Consider the following 15150-nt stretch of genomic DNA (forward strand, 5'->3'; position numbering starts at 1 on the left):
TGGAAGCTTTTCAAACTAGCCGGGAAACACGATGGCTTCCACTGGCAAGCTGCCTCTGGCTTGATAGAAAACAATCTCTTGATGGCACTGCCAGCCTGGTTTCTGTAGAAATCTGGCAAATTCCACCCTGCAGTTCATCATATAATAAAGACTGGCTGTTTATTGTTTGTCAAATTAGTGTGAAAGTGTCACATTTATATAAAGAGCAGCTTTCAACAAACCAAACCACCTGAGGATATGAGTTACCCTAATGATATACTAATACAATAACTAATACATGTTGCAACTGCCAGAACACATGTTGGTATTGTACCTTGGATACGATACATTTGTTCATTATCATGTGGTAGAGATGTTGAAACTTAACATTTCAACACACTGCAGTTAACATGTTAGGTTTAGGCACAAAAAACACTTAGTTGTGGTTAGAAAAACTTCATCTTTTGGCTTAAAATACCTGGTATGAGTGGCTAAAAAGCCGCTGGAAACCATTTTCTGTGGCACTGTCCCGGCTGGAAATGCAGTGATGTCTTGGTATAAAACAAACTTTGTGGCGCTATACTCGCTGGAAATGCAGCGGTCTTGGCAAAGAAACAACTGCATTTTGTGACAATATCCCTGCAGAAACACAGCAATGTCTCATAAAAAACAACGCAGTGATGTCTCGGTATAAAACAGACACTCTTTCTGTCACTGTTCCCGCTGGAAATGCAGCAGTCTTGGTGGCACTATCCTGGCTGTAAATACAGTGATGCCTTAATTAAAAAACAAACGCTTTTTGTAGCACTATCCTGGCTGTAATACAACCGTGTTTGTTGGCTAAGAAGCCACTGGAAGATGCACCAATGACTCACTAAAACACAACCAGTTTGATTTTGAACAGTAGTCTGCCATGCCATCCACCGTCCCTCCCGCCTCCTGAAGATAGTCAGCTCATATACTATGTCAATTAAGAGTCGCTGATATGATGCATATGAAACAAACACATCTAATGTAGCTGTGGTTTGTTAAATTATACAGTGCCAACATTTTCCTCTGCCAACTGGGCTGAGCAAAGTAGTCTGAGAGAGATATGAGGTTAGGACAATGTCTGGTTGTGTGTGGAGCTGTTTCTACTTCTAGGCTTCTATTTCTCAGTGGATCTGTCTCTCTTGCTTTAATTCCTGCGGGCAAGTTGGTGCCTTTTTAGAGCCAAGTCCTCACATGCTGCCAGATGAATGAAAGAACACCATCAGGGTGTCAGTTGTAATCTTTAAAGATCCCCTACAGACATACAATAAATATGACAATGCTCTACATGTAATAATATTTTGTGTTTGATATGGTCAGTGGTGGAGGAGGTATTCAGAGCCCCTACTTAAAGGTCCAGTGTGTAGGATGTAGGAGCATCTGGTGGTATTCAATATCCATAACTATGTTTTCATTAGTGTATAATCACCTGAAAATACGAATCATTGTGTTTTCATTACCTTAGAATGAGTCGTGTACACCAACATATGGAGCTGGTCCTCTTCCACGGAGTCCGCCATGTTGTTTCTACAGTAGCCCAGAATGGACAAATCAAACACTGGCTCTAGATAGGGCCATGCGTGTTTTTGCATCAGCCACCGTAGTTCTCCTATGGGCAGTAAAAGTCCTGCATTAAAATGATAATTTAGTAAAAGTATGTAAGTATAATCAAGAAAATGTACTTGAAGTATTAAAAGCTAAAAAAGAAAGGCCCTGTGACTGCTATAATATTATAAAGTAGATTATTGATACTCATGCATTCATGCAAAAACAGGGCTGAACTGTCATTTTAAACAATTAATTCATGATTATTGACGTTATGGATTAATCTGCTGATTATTTTGTACATTTGTCTGCTGTTTGGTTTGTAAAAATACTGAAATCAGTGAAAAATGCTGTCACAGTGACCCAGAGTCTAACATGACACCTTCACAATGTTTGTTTTGTCCAATCCAAACCTCAACATTGCTACTAGCAGCAAATCTTCACACTTATGAAGCTGGAACATGAAAAATTACTTCAACCATCAAATCGTTTCCAATTAATTTTCTGTCATTCAGCTAACTGATTAATGGATGAATCATTTCAGCAGTACTTGGAGAGACTGTTGGGTCGTTTACTTTATAACAAAACAACATTTTCTAAACTCTTCAAATGTTTTGTGTGTAAAAATCTTAATTTGTAAAGAAACTAAAGCTGTCAGATAAATGTAATGGAGTAAAAAGTAATAATGCCTTTTGAGAGTGGAAGTGGTACAAAAAGAAAAGACTTAAGAAAAGTACAAGTGCCTCAAATTTGTACTTAGATACAGCACTTGATTAAATGTACTTAGTTACATTCAACCACTACAGTTTTTCCACAACATAGTTATCTTGTTAATGATTCTCCAAGTACATTAACTCCTTCTCCCTCCTTGAAAATATAGAATCCATTTGCAATCATTACCCATTTCAAAGGTTTAACTACGAGGCCCAAGATGTCTGCTGCTTCACTGTGAAGTCCATTGTCAGTTAATGTGCAGTGGAGGCTTCAGTTTTCCACTTCAACAGTAAGTGACGTAGCCTTTTGGACCACAACTCACTTCCACACCAGTTCTAATGCCAGCTGTGAATCTCAAGCGACCGAGTGAAGTAGCAATTAGAGGAACAGATTTTTGGAAGAGGACTAAATGCTATGAAAATATTTCAACAGTTTGAGAAGGTGTTCTGTCAGGTGCTATGTTTTCATTCGCAGAAAAAATACGTGTATAAAAACAGCCAAAAACAATATTATTATAATAAAGTATTTAGCCTTTTAAATGCATTTGAATTATCCATCTGTGATATATAATGATAAGTAACGGTAACTTGAGACCTCTGTCTGTGTTTCTTTCTTATTATCTTGTTCTCTTTGTATAAGCGCAGCTATTTTCTGTCATTGCTGCTCAGCTGGTCGTTTCATCAGAATCAGCTTTATTAGTCCACCTTGTTTTTTGTCATTGCTTTCAATGTACTTAGAAAGAAATAGACATAACAACTAAGAACATGGATGACAAAGCTAAAAATATAAAGGTAATGAATAGACAGGACTTTTATGAACACAAATATGTAAAAATAAGTGTATGTACTCATGAGTGGATTACTGAACGGGCCTACTGGCACAGGCCCAGGGGCCAAAAGTGTCAGGTGGCCCCCTCGCCTTCAACTACAAAATGTCACTTGAAGAGACAACATGGGAGAGACTCAAAACTAACACAAAAAGGCACAAACAACTACAAAGAGGTGCAAAAACAGCTGCAAAAAGACTAAAAGAGACCCACAAAGACAATGAAAATTAGAAAGACAACTGTGACGAGACACAAAATGATTGCAAAGTGACCATAAAGAGGCACAGACAACTACAAAGAGGTGCAAAAAAGACACAAAGAGATACAAAGAGACTCACAAAGACTGTTAGAATTAGAAAAACAACCGTGAAGAGACACAAAATGACTGCAAAAAAATGCAAAACATCTATAAATAGACTCAACATGACTAGAGACACAAAATGACTATGAAGAGACTTGAAATTACCGCAAAGAGACACAAAATGACCACAAAAAGGCACAAACAATTACAAAGAGGTGCAAAACAGCTGCAAAGACACACAGAGACTATGAAGGGGGAAAACCAACCGTGAACAGACACAAAATGACTACGAAGAGACACAAAATGACAACACAGAGCTGCAAAACAGCAGCAGAGAGACACAGAGACTCACAAAGACTGCCAAAATTAGAACATAACCGTGAAGAGACTCAAGATGACTGCAAAGAGATGCAAAACAGCTGCAAAGAGACTAAAAATATGAACAGAATGACTACAAAGAGACTCAAAATTACTACAAAGAGGCACAAACGACTACAAAGACGTGCAAAACAGCTGGAAGGAGACACAAAGACACTCACAAAGACTATAAAAAGGGGAATACCAACCTTGAACTGACACAAAATGACTAGCTAACAGCTAAAAGAGACTAAAAATCACTACAAAGAGTAAATAATACAAATATTGCAAATAAAAATAACGATTATGGTCAGTATGTGTATGTATACATGTCTATATTTACAGGGTTATAGAGGATTTATATTGATAGTGACAGTCAATGATGATATCTAGCTGAAAACCTATATATTCCTAATAAATTAAAACCTGTATCAATTAAAACGCTGTGATATTGTTACTTCCGCAGCCCTGAAGGTGGCGCCAAGTCGCAGCATCACTGGAGAAAAAGGAAATGCTGGTGGTAAAAGTACTACCATGGCTGTGAGTAAAGATCACAAGGAGAGGACTGGGGCGTCACAGTGTGGGCACCCGTGTGTGACAGACGCATGCGCAATGCTCCACTGTGCCTATTCGCGTATGGGGTTTTGCTCACTCTCAATGCGCATGCGCATAAATAAATACTGATGATGGTGCCTACTCCTTGTTGCTGTTCTGGGCAACATCTGAACAAAGGCCTGCCCCTTTTCATGAGGATTTCTCTGCCGCCATCGTTACTTTACGTGTAATCACGATTACTAAATCGGATTACGATACTTTTATTATATTTCGAGACGTCGATAACAGCGGAGATAATGTCCGAAATGGATGTTGATCACCATGAAAGCAGCGGCGAGACCAAATCGGCCATGCATACTTGGCGTTATCGCCACCATTTCACGTACAAGGCAGATCAAGGAAAAAATATCATCGTCCAGTGTAATCTATGTCTGCCGAGGGTCAATCTGCTCTCCACGTCGAAAACCTCCACATCAAACCTAAAGAAGCATTTAGACGTAAGTTGCACAAAGTAATATCCCTGCGGTGACTTCCAGTACACATCAGATTAATGTTTGAAAGAGTCAATGAATGAATAGCTACCCTCGTGATTAATAACGTTACATTCTAGCTGCATGTTGATTACCAACTCGTGGCGCTGGAGGCTCTTTTTGTTCAACTTTGCAGGAAAAAACAATTTCACAAGTGTCATGTAGAGTTTTGTCATTGCACGTGAAGTTTATAAACTAGTGGAAACTCAGATCACACAAATGGCACACTTCCAGCAACTAACGTGAAGCCTTGATGGCGTTTTGTGTTGCAGAGAACACACTTGGGCTGTGAAGCCAGGCCTGATGTCAAGAGGGGGAGGAAGAAAGAAGAGCACAACGGTGAGGAGAGCAGGCACTGCCAGCTGAAGAAGCTTAAAGCGGAAATCATCTCCAAATGCATGACCCAAGCAAAGATCGAAGAGCTGATATTCAACTTCATCGTGGAAGACTGCCAGTCGTTTTATGTGCTGGAGCAGCCCGGCTTCAGGAAGTTGATCGCAGGCTTGACTGAAGGGCTAAAGTCCATGGACAGGGTGACCTTGTTTACAAAGGTGGACCAGGGTTTCTCCAGGATGCGGGAGGAGCTGATGGCGAAGCTCAACAGCATCCAGTACGTGTGCACCACGGCTGACATCTGGACGGCCAACAACAGGAGCTTCTTCGGGATGACCTGTCACTGGATCGATAAGCATTCTCTGGAGAGGAAGTCTGCGGCCCTGGGATTCGCACGGCTACAGGGCAGAATCACACACGACACCATCGCCGGACGGATACACGACATCCACGTGGCGTACAATATTGAGAGTAAAGTTCAGACCACAGTCACTGATAACGGCAGCCCCTTCATCAGCGTGTTCAAAGAGTTCGCGGTGGACAGCCAGGAAAGCGACGACGACATCGGGTTCTACGAGAATGTGAGCGCCGTCCTGGAGGGCGAGCCGGAGCAGGACATGCTCCTGTTTCTGCCCACCGTGCAGCGCTGTGCATCACACACCCTGGAGCTGATTGTCACTGAGGACTTCTGGCAGGCCGTGTCACAGGGGCCCATGTGCCAGCTGCATTACAGCACGCTGGCCAAGGTGTACGCCATCTGGAGCAAATGCCACCACCTCCAGGTCGGTATGAGCGCAGCAGAGGAGATAGGAAAGATGGCGCTGGTCGTGCCTGCTGTCATACGCTGGAATGTGGAGTACTGTGCGATACAGAAGATCGTCTCACTCACAGAGCGGGAGCTGACGGAGCTGTGCGCCCGCCTGGAGGTCCCACGCTTGCAACCGGAGGAGATGGCCTTCCTGAAAGAATACGTGACCGTGTTCCACCCGCTCGCTTTTGCACTTGAACTTTTCCAAGCGGAGCAGAAGTGCTACCTGGGTCTGGTCATTCCAACCGTACTCAGCCTGAAGAATAAGTTAAATGAGCAGAAAGACGTGGCAAATTACTTCGGCGATGTCATCACCGCCGTTGTAGGGGCTATTGACGTGCGGTTCCAGGAGCTGTTTGCCAGCACAGAAGCGAAGATTGCGACAGCGACGACTCCTCAGTTCCGTTTGTGGTGGATGGCTGCCTCTGACAGGGAGGAGATGTGCTCCCTGCTGGCGACAGAGGCGTCCCAGATGGATCCCTGTAGCGTAACGGAGGCAAACACAAGCCGGAATCTGTCAACCATTGAATCCGAAGATGACTTCTTCAGCTACGGGTCTGTGAAGCCCACCATTCAGATCCAGCAACGGGGGGTGATGGAAGAGGTCCGCAAGTACCTCGAAGGGACGGGGAAGAGCCTCGAGTGCCTTCAGGACTTCCCCAGAATGAAGCAGCTTTTCCTCAAATACAACACCACCCTGCCATCCACCGCCCCCGTCCAGCGTCTCTTCAGCCAGAAAGGCAACCTGGTCACCTCACAGAGAAACTTTCTGACCGATGACTACTTCGAGCGCATTCAGCTTTTGAGATACAACAGTAATGTGTGCACTTTGGTCACCGAGTGAACGCATCGCCGGCGACCCCCTTTTCTCACAGCCTTTTAATTGATGCAGAATCAAACCACATTGTGCTAAAATCATCACAGGAAAAAAAAAACCCTGAGTGAGATCTCATTTCAGACAATTTAGCCCCGGATGTGTTTTCTAATATCCTTCCCTTATCTGTTTTGATAGGCGTAGCGTATATTGTCACCCCTGAATGGCCTGATGAAAATATCAAATTGACAATCTTGGACATTGACATTCAAGGACTGAGTATACAAAAGCATCCTTCTATATGTGCTATTGTTGTGATTTGAAGTAGCCACAGGGTTAAACTTAAGTGATTTTGTCTTTCAGTTAAGTTTGTTTTTTCTACAGGTGCTCAATGAGAACACATATCCTGTCTGTATGTTTTATATCATATATAAAAAGACAAGGAAAGAGCCTCTTTTTTTTTGTCTGTGTCTTATTTGCATGACAACAAAAGCGATAGGATTAGGGACGGGGTTGGGATCGGCTGCCTCATTTTCATGCAGCCCTGAAGTGCATCAACAGATACTGATTAACGTTTCAAAGAAGCCCAGGAGTGTTTGTGTGTGTGAGGGAGACACAGAGCACACAAACAGCAAAAATTCCAGCGCTGCACAGTCCCGAGTGTATTCCTTGCCATGCGCCCAGATGTCATTTAAGAGCTTTCGTCTTGTCAGACAGCTGCCTGGAGACCAACAGGAGGCTGTCAGAGCATACAAACACACACTCGCACACGGGCTGTGTGTGGACCAGTGCTGTCGAAAACATGACACTTCTGAGGATGCAGAACCAACCTCAAGAGAGTGTGAGACGCCATGGGATTTGCTTTTTCTTCTTTTCAACATCATTGCATGTATGAAGCTATATTTTCTAGTTATCTGTCTTTCTTTGACTTTGCCTGCAGAAGCCACAAAGATTCAAGCAGAGATATGAAACTCTCCAGCAGTGGACCGCTGTGAAACTGCCCTCGCTGCTCCACAGTCGACTCCACTCCAGAGAGACAGGGCATTGGGATTCTACACAACAACACATCAGCTGATAAGGAGAAAAAGCAGCTTGAACAACTGGTTGCAGAGAAAGGACACAGTAAATGTGTGTAGCTGTGTAGTCAAAACGGAGTGGTGAATAGAGATAACTGAAAAAAAAGGGAACTGCAGTTTGGTGTGGGACAAAAAAAGCTGCGATTATTATTTTAGACATTCTCAAAAATAAGGGACTAAGTTCCAGATGAAGAAAATCACTTTTAAAGTTAGAATTACATTCAGATTGTGGATACAAACATTTTACAGCTTTTGAAATAATCTGGTTAATTCATGTTTTTTCTTCAATATCTTAAAGCTTTCAAACATGTAAGGAAAATGCATCTTGTTACTAGATTTTAAGTACTGAGTGAAGAAAGGAGTCAGGAGGATCCGTCAGTATCTGTCGTCCAGTTTCCCTGTTCCATGGTTATATATGAAATATAGTCAGACAAATACAGGATTTTTTTTGGCCACGGTGATATTGATTTTTGAGAGTAACTAATCCAATAATGACATGCTGGCTGATACTAGTTTCTTTACACAACCCATAACATCAGGAAACATTTCTGAAAGGGATTTTTCTTGTGCTGCTTTCAAACCATTGAACTCGGAGCAAACTGGTGCAATTTCTTTCAAAAACAAGGGGAAAAAGGCAATGAGCAACTTAGCAAAAATGTTACACAAATTGCAATAAAATAAATACATTTAGAAAATTATTTTTAAAAAGATAGTGAGGGAAAGACAAGGAAAAACTATAATGATGATTATTACATATTTAAATTTATTTTACATAATTGTTTGTTTTTAACTAATTTTCTTGTTTTTAATTTAATCTTTTTACTAACTTCTTGCCAATAGTTGTGGGTCATTTCTTTTTTTCATTGTTCATTTCCTCCTTGTCATGTTTTTGAAATAACCCAAGCCAATTTGCTCAGGTTTCAAAGGGTTAAATCTCAGGTGTGTAGGATCAAAAGTGATGATTAAAGAATCCTGAACATTGTACAATACTTGAACTTACTCTTACTAACACGATGTTTCAGTCCTCAGACCTTCATCTGGCAAAATCCATACAAACATGTCCATGCAAAAAGCACAATACATATAAAGGCTTTAAGGCTTTACCAAAGAATACAGTGCCAGTCTAAGGATGCCAGCGACATATTAAGGTAAATGAGCTTCTCAAATGCAAAACTGAGCTCCTACAATTGTTACCATACATAATAAATTTGCTAATAATACAGAAAAACAGTTCACGTTACACAACAGCGACATTAGAAAAGAACATTTCTTATAGATCCATCTTTAAATTGCCTTCAGTGCCGTCTCTGTGAAAACACAAATTGAGAAATATGGGACTAATATGTAAAAGAATACTCTTATCTAATGTCCTTAGAGGGCTCCACGGTATAAGGTGAACCAGTTTTTTGTAATATTGGCAAAGTTATAGCAGATGATTACCATTACCATTGTGAGAATTCAATGTGGTTTTTGTTGTTGAAGTGTTGGAGGAGCTCATTGACTTGTATGCAAATCAGGAGGTGTTTCTGGCAGCCTGATTGTCAGGTGTTTTCCCAGGTGAAAGCCTGTAGCCTTTAAATGCACGGTGCCATTTGTATGGTTTTATTTGTCTGTAGGGACTTTGCTTGATGAAGTTCTGAGAAACAAAACATAGTGCTGATAAATTGAGCTCAAGAGACGGTGTGCAGGACTATAGTTTTCTTTTCATGATAAGTTCTCTTTGCATTTGTTGCAACCAAGAAATGTACTTGGCAGGCAAATATGCCGATACCAGTATGTCTGCAATGAGCTAATACTTGCTGATGTATCCTCCTGGCTGCTTTATTGGTCGGGCTCCTAATATTAAAGCTTGGTTTCAAACTGCAAGCTTAATATCCAACATTTTCAGTCATTAAAACTCAATTCAAGATTTAGTGATCGGCCCAACCCTCAGTGTGTGCTTGCTCTTATGTCTGTACTGCGTTAACATGCTTATTGGCTGTAGTCTTCCAAAGCTCCAGAGACAAACAAGCCAGGTGGAGTAGAGACTTTCCAAAGAACCACCTGTTAAGTGTTTCCCTACCTTCTTGTACAGTGGGATGAGTTGCAGCAGGTGGAGGAAGTTACTGAACAAAAACATCTCCAATTCCTAAATGACAGTCCTGCCACCTGTTGGACACAGAGGTGCACTTCAGTGGATGCTACTTGTTAGGTTACTTGAGGAAACTGGTTTTTAAAGTGAACAAACAGTGGAATAAAACAAAGCCCAGGCCCCGATTCAAAGTTTGATCCAAAGTGGAAATTTTAATGGTTTCAGTAAAACAAATGGTGCAAAGTATTACTTGTGAAAACAACTTGTAATACTGGACACCACCACATTAAACCACACATTTAGAACAGGATCATGTTAGGCACAAAGTGGGTGGAAGGTGTACAGTGTGTTTCTTCTGTCAGTACCTTTGATTGAATCCATCACCAACCCCTTGTCTTTACAGTCCTCTCATGCTTCCTCCCTTTCATAAAATAGCTTTAGAATATACAAAAGCAGCATGGCAGAAACAGATACCCTTAAGTTACTTCAACTGTCAACCATATTGCTTCTACTGAGTCTCTGTCAGTTCTGTGATATATTACAGTAAGGAGGGAAGCATCAGAGGGGGATCCAGACATGGCTGGGGTATTTTAATATTCTAATGCCCTTCTCTCACTTTGCTTGGGTTAGACACCCTACAGGTGGCTGGTCCCGGGACAGCGCCAGTCACTGCAGAAATAGCTTGACAGGGTTGAAGTGGCCCAGGTTCTCACAGGACTTGATCCAGCGCTGGACGTTAGAGGGTGTAGAGGAAGCGGAGCCACTTTGCAGCACGCAGCAATAGCAGGCGATGTCGGCCAGGGAGAACTCGGGCCCTGCCAGCCAGGGGTTCCGGCCCAGAGCGGAGTTCAGGGCACGTAGGACGGCAGCTCGCTCCTTGGCGCTGCCCTCTGCCAGCTGGAAGAAAGCTGTGTCCACCCAGCTGTCCACCAGTGTGGCGATGGCAGGGTCACTGGGGTAGGGAGACAGCAGCTTAAAGAGGAAGCGCGCCACGTTGGCCTCACCTTCAATGGGACACATGTTCTGGACGCTGAACTTCATCTGCAGTTTGGGGACTGTGGATTGGTCAAAGGATAAACATGTTTCAGGGTACACAAGGGCACAAGCTTTTACCACACCTAGATCATGTCAATATGTCAAGTATCACATGGTAACATGGATGCAAAGTGTGTAATGGTTAGAAGTAGTATTCCTAAAACACAATGATGCTTAAAAGATGCAGGATTTTCCTTAAAAACAAGCCTGTATTTTTTCTGTGTCTGGGATGTTTATGGGCGTGTACCCCCACAGGGCTCAGGTGAGGTTGGGGCTTTATAAAAAGATACCGACTAGGTGCCAGACCGTAGGCAGCAGGAACAGTGCCAACAAAAAAAAACCCCACACAAATAAAGTGAGGCAAAACGCCAAATGAGAGTGAATCTGGGGTTGGCTTTTACTTCCCCTTTCGCAGTAACCACCAATCCTGCATAGTAAACCTTAACATTTGTGCATGAGTTCATGAAATTTAAAAAGCTATCTACACTGGTCATGAAATGTACATGATATATTCAACCATTAAAAAGCCCAAAAGATAACTTTTAAAAATAATTTGTCACATCAAAAAGTAGCAAAGCTTTGCTCTTGATAATAAAACTGCAGACATTATAAAAAAAAAAAAGCTTCACCTCTTAATGCTCAGTAAAATAGCTGAGTCCCCACTCAAATGGCTTCATGTTTGATGACAGTGGTTAGTTTGCTGTAATTAATTTGGCTGGGTGAAAGGTATTGTAATTAGTTTCATAATCTAACCACCTACACACTTTCAAGAGAAATGACATCCAAATTAAACAGCACAGTTGTGGAGGATCTTGATAGCCAAATTGTTTCAGCGCATGCCATGTAACTGCAACCTCCTTAGTTCAATTCTAGTCTTGGGACCTTTCTTGAATGTCATACCTGCTTCTCTCTGCCCATTTCAAGTCTGCCTCTACACTGTCATCTGAAGCCAAAAAAACAATAACAGCAGAGTTGTTGTGTATCAGGACCTCATGGCACCACAATATAACACTGGTGGAGGTATTTTAAGGATATAATGTCCTTCCTGTTTTGATTTACTACCAGCGTTGTGTATGTGCTTGTTGCACAGTATTGCAAGAATGTCTTTGTTGCACTTTCTAGCAGTCTTCCTCCGATCCTTGTCTTATGTCCATCCCTTAAAACAGTGACAAATGGGTGCCGTGGGGCCTGCCAACCATTTTTAAGTTCATAATGAAAATAAACTGATTTACACTAAGAAAAGTTTGGAAATTAAAATGTGCCAGAGTGTAATAAAAAGCATCACAGTAGAGCTTATTCATCAAAGTACTAGGGGTGGCTCGCCGGGACCCCTCGACAAAGGCGCAAGCTAAGCCCTGAATGTCCTCAAATTCTGGTTTAACCCTTGGTACACCTAACCTGTGCGGGTCTGACTATAACTGGATTTGCCTTGTTTATTCATTTTATTTGATACTTATTATTAAAGTTTGTTAACAGGCCCCTGCTCTCCTATCATTTTGCAAAAGTGGCCCCAGGGCAAAGTACATTGATCATCCCCGCTCTAACACATTCTGCTTCTCTCACCATCTTTCCATATGAGGGTGAAGCCCAGCTGGAACATCTGGCGAGCATAGCTGTCTGCGTGACGTGGACCAAGGCAGGACAGGAGCTGTGGCGGCACACTGGTGACCGAGGAGTGGACATGGACGGTGGAGAGCACCCGATAGCGCTGACACAACACGCTGTGGAGCACCAGCAGGGTCAGGGGTGGCTGTGCCGGGTTGGCGTTGATGACGATGTCACGGAGAGCACCAAGGTCCTTGTGACATAAACAAGATAATGGAGGTAAGTAGGTGCAGCATGCAAAAAGAATAAAGTATAACAATATTTGTTTACTCTAACAAGGCCAAAACAGACTGCAGGTAGTAATCAATCCACACCCTAGACTGTGCTTTGAGATAAATTCCAATATGAGCAGGTTGTGCAGGTTAGTGTGGTATTTATAACTTCTAATGACAGTTAAGATGGGCGTGATCGGGAAAACATCTATAGACTAGTAGAAAAAAATACAGTCAAAATATATCAGGTGCATGAAACATACTGCATACTGTCAGTGCAGAGTCCATGACAGATAAATATCATTGATAAACACTGTGTCCAGTTATGCTAACACCTGGATGCAAAGCTCACCAGCATTATTCCCAGTTTCTCACCTTGCCCAGTAGTGTGTCCAGGTCTGTGATGCCTTTAAAGGTCGTGGAGCTGGGGCTTTGGGAGGAGAGGCTGCTGCTGACTGTCAGGTCCAGATCGGCATCTGGGGTGGTCACTGTCTTGGCCAGGCCCTCCACAGCCGCTTTCAGCTCGTACAGTTTTCTCATTATCTCATCCTGCCGGGCCTCCAGAGCTTTGACTGCTGGGTCCACCTCGCCATTCTGGAGAGACAGAAAGGATTGTTCAATTTGGTTGAAACCACAAATGGGAATTTGACGGTGTGAGCAGTTTTACAACCTGGGCGTAAGCTACATAGCTAACATACTGCAAATGCACAGAAAACAGAGACACTACTGAGAACACATTTAACATGTCCCCAGTCTGGAGATAAACAGCACACACACACACACACACACACATAAAGAAGACAACTAATGAAGAGATTTTGAAGACTAGATCTTAATTATGTAAGCTTTCAGTTTTGTACCATCAAATTAGGTTATACAGTAAAACTTCAATTAATAGCCTAGGGTATTATTTGCTTAAATCACTGAAATCAGCAGGCCTATATTTGGGACAGACCTTTAATTCCTTTTGCACAAAACTGTTGCTTAGCAAAGACTGGGAAATACAATTAAATTATTTGTTTAAACCATGGCAACCAGACCAGGCGTCTAATTGAGACAGGCATTTATTTGTCAAAATGTGTAGCCACACCGGGCTAGTAAAAGGGACTGGACATTTAATTGGGAAGAGGCTTTGGATTGAAGTTATAAGGTATACTGGTGATTTATACCACAATGTCTACACTATAAAATACACTGCAGCTTTGGAGGAAGCATTTAGATACTCAAGGAAAAGGAGCAACATCACACTGTAATAATACTCTATTACAAGTAAAGTTCCACTGATAATATCACTCACAATATTATATATGTTGTAGTAGTCTATAATAACGCATTACGTATGGTTTATCACTCTAAAATAAAGTGGAGCGTGAGTATAAAGTGGGAAAGTACAATTAAAACTGTACTGAACTTACACTGCAGCAGTGCACAGCTGGAGCAATGTGTACAGTCATACCATCATGATATGCAGTTTTAGAGTTATTAATGTCAATGTAAACAAAAACAACAAAGGTTGGAGACAAACAACTCTACTGTTTTCATCCGTTTCTATTGTTTGGTCGTGTTTAAAGGACTATGGAACAGAGGAGACGTTTTGTTAATTGTTGCATCAGCCAGAATGAAGATTCCCCTGACATGCTAACTTAGCTAGCTAGCTTGGCTGAAGGCAGCTAATGCTAACACACCGCGCGAGTCACGCACGTTATCATTACTTAAGAGACAAAACGCAGTGCGGACAACAACGAGAGCAAAACACAAGCTGTACAAGCTAACCAGAAGCTTAAAAATCAACCTTAGCGAAGTGAAATCAGTTAACAGTTACCTGAAGCGCGTGCTCAGAGGTGCAGCTGTTCCCCTGCTGCGCGTGGACATTTGGTAACTTGTACATGCAGGTTGGTAAATCGGTCGCTATGTGACCCCCACAGATGGGCTTTACCTGGTACATGGGCATGGTGGAGGACACTTAGTGCTCTGTCACACACAAACGATTAAAAACAAAAATTCCCGGACACAGACGTCTTCAGGGGGATGTGCGGTGTTGACAGGCAGCAGCAGCAGCAGCGGCCGACCCGACGCTCCCGGTCACACAGGAAAGAGGCCGCAGCTACGTCACATCCGGTGAAAGTAAAAAGTAGCGGTGTGTAGTTTTTCATTTTTTACTGTCTAATAGTTTAATCAACTTTGTTTTTATATTTGATTATTATTTTAATATCACACATGTGGTGTTTATTTATAAACAAAATAGACACACATACGTTATTAATATGAAACCACACCAGAGCCAGGAGAAATCTTTAAATTAAAAATATTAAACAATAAGCGTTCTTATTCTTTGAGTCAAAATGGTCTTAACGAACTG

The 15150-nt window shown here is 42.0% G+C and overlaps 3 protein-coding genes across 4 annotated transcripts in view; 1 reads left to right on the forward strand and 2 right to left on the reverse strand.

Moving 5' to 3' along the window:
* cacng4b (calcium channel, voltage-dependent, gamma subunit 4b) overlaps window positions 1-10070 on the reverse strand; it is a 33416-nt gene extending 23346 nt beyond the window's left edge. Inside the window, exons 1-3 of the mRNA XM_050068745.1 lie at window positions 9931-10070; window positions 1470-1618; window positions 458-618 (exon numbers count right to left, since the gene is read on the reverse strand). The gene's annotated coding sequence lies outside the window, so the exon portion shown is untranslated. The remainder of the gene's footprint in view (window positions 1-457; window positions 619-1469; window positions 1619-9930) is intronic.
* zgc:161969 (uncharacterized protein LOC569044 homolog) lies at window positions 4447-7242 on the forward strand. The gene is made up of 2 exons (XM_050068740.1): window positions 4447-4804; window positions 5110-7242. Exons 1-2 carry the CDS (start codon window positions 4604-4606, stop codon window positions 6820-6822), a joined length of 1914 nt encoding a protein of 637 aa, XP_049924697.1. The 5' UTR covers window positions 4447-4603; the 3' UTR covers window positions 6823-7242.
* Window positions 10071-10124: 54 nt separating the features above from the next.
* Window positions 10125-14887, reverse strand: aimp2 (aminoacyl tRNA synthetase complex interacting multifunctional protein 2). Of its 2 annotated transcripts, none has more exons than XM_050068747.1 (4): window positions 14728-14887; window positions 13167-13385; window positions 12538-12772; window positions 10125-10994 (listed from the first exon to the last, which is right to left on the reverse strand). In XM_050068747.1, exons 1-4 carry the CDS (start codon window positions 14740-14742, stop codon window positions 10606-10608), a joined length of 858 nt encoding a protein of 285 aa, XP_049924704.1. In that variant the 5' UTR covers window positions 14743-14887; the 3' UTR covers window positions 10125-10605. The 2 variants fall into 2 exon arrangements, with proteins under 2 accessions (XP_049924704.1, XP_049924703.1); XM_050068746.1 differs by having other exon boundaries at window positions 14614-14887.
* Window positions 14888-15150: the final 263 nt, after the last annotated feature.

This window comes from Epinephelus moara, chromosome 18 (assembly GCF_006386435.1).
Source record: "Epinephelus moara isolate mb chromosome 18, YSFRI_EMoa_1.0, whole genome shotgun sequence".
In the NCBI taxonomy this organism is placed as follows: Eukaryota; Metazoa; Chordata; class Actinopteri; order Perciformes; family Serranidae; genus Epinephelus; species Epinephelus moara.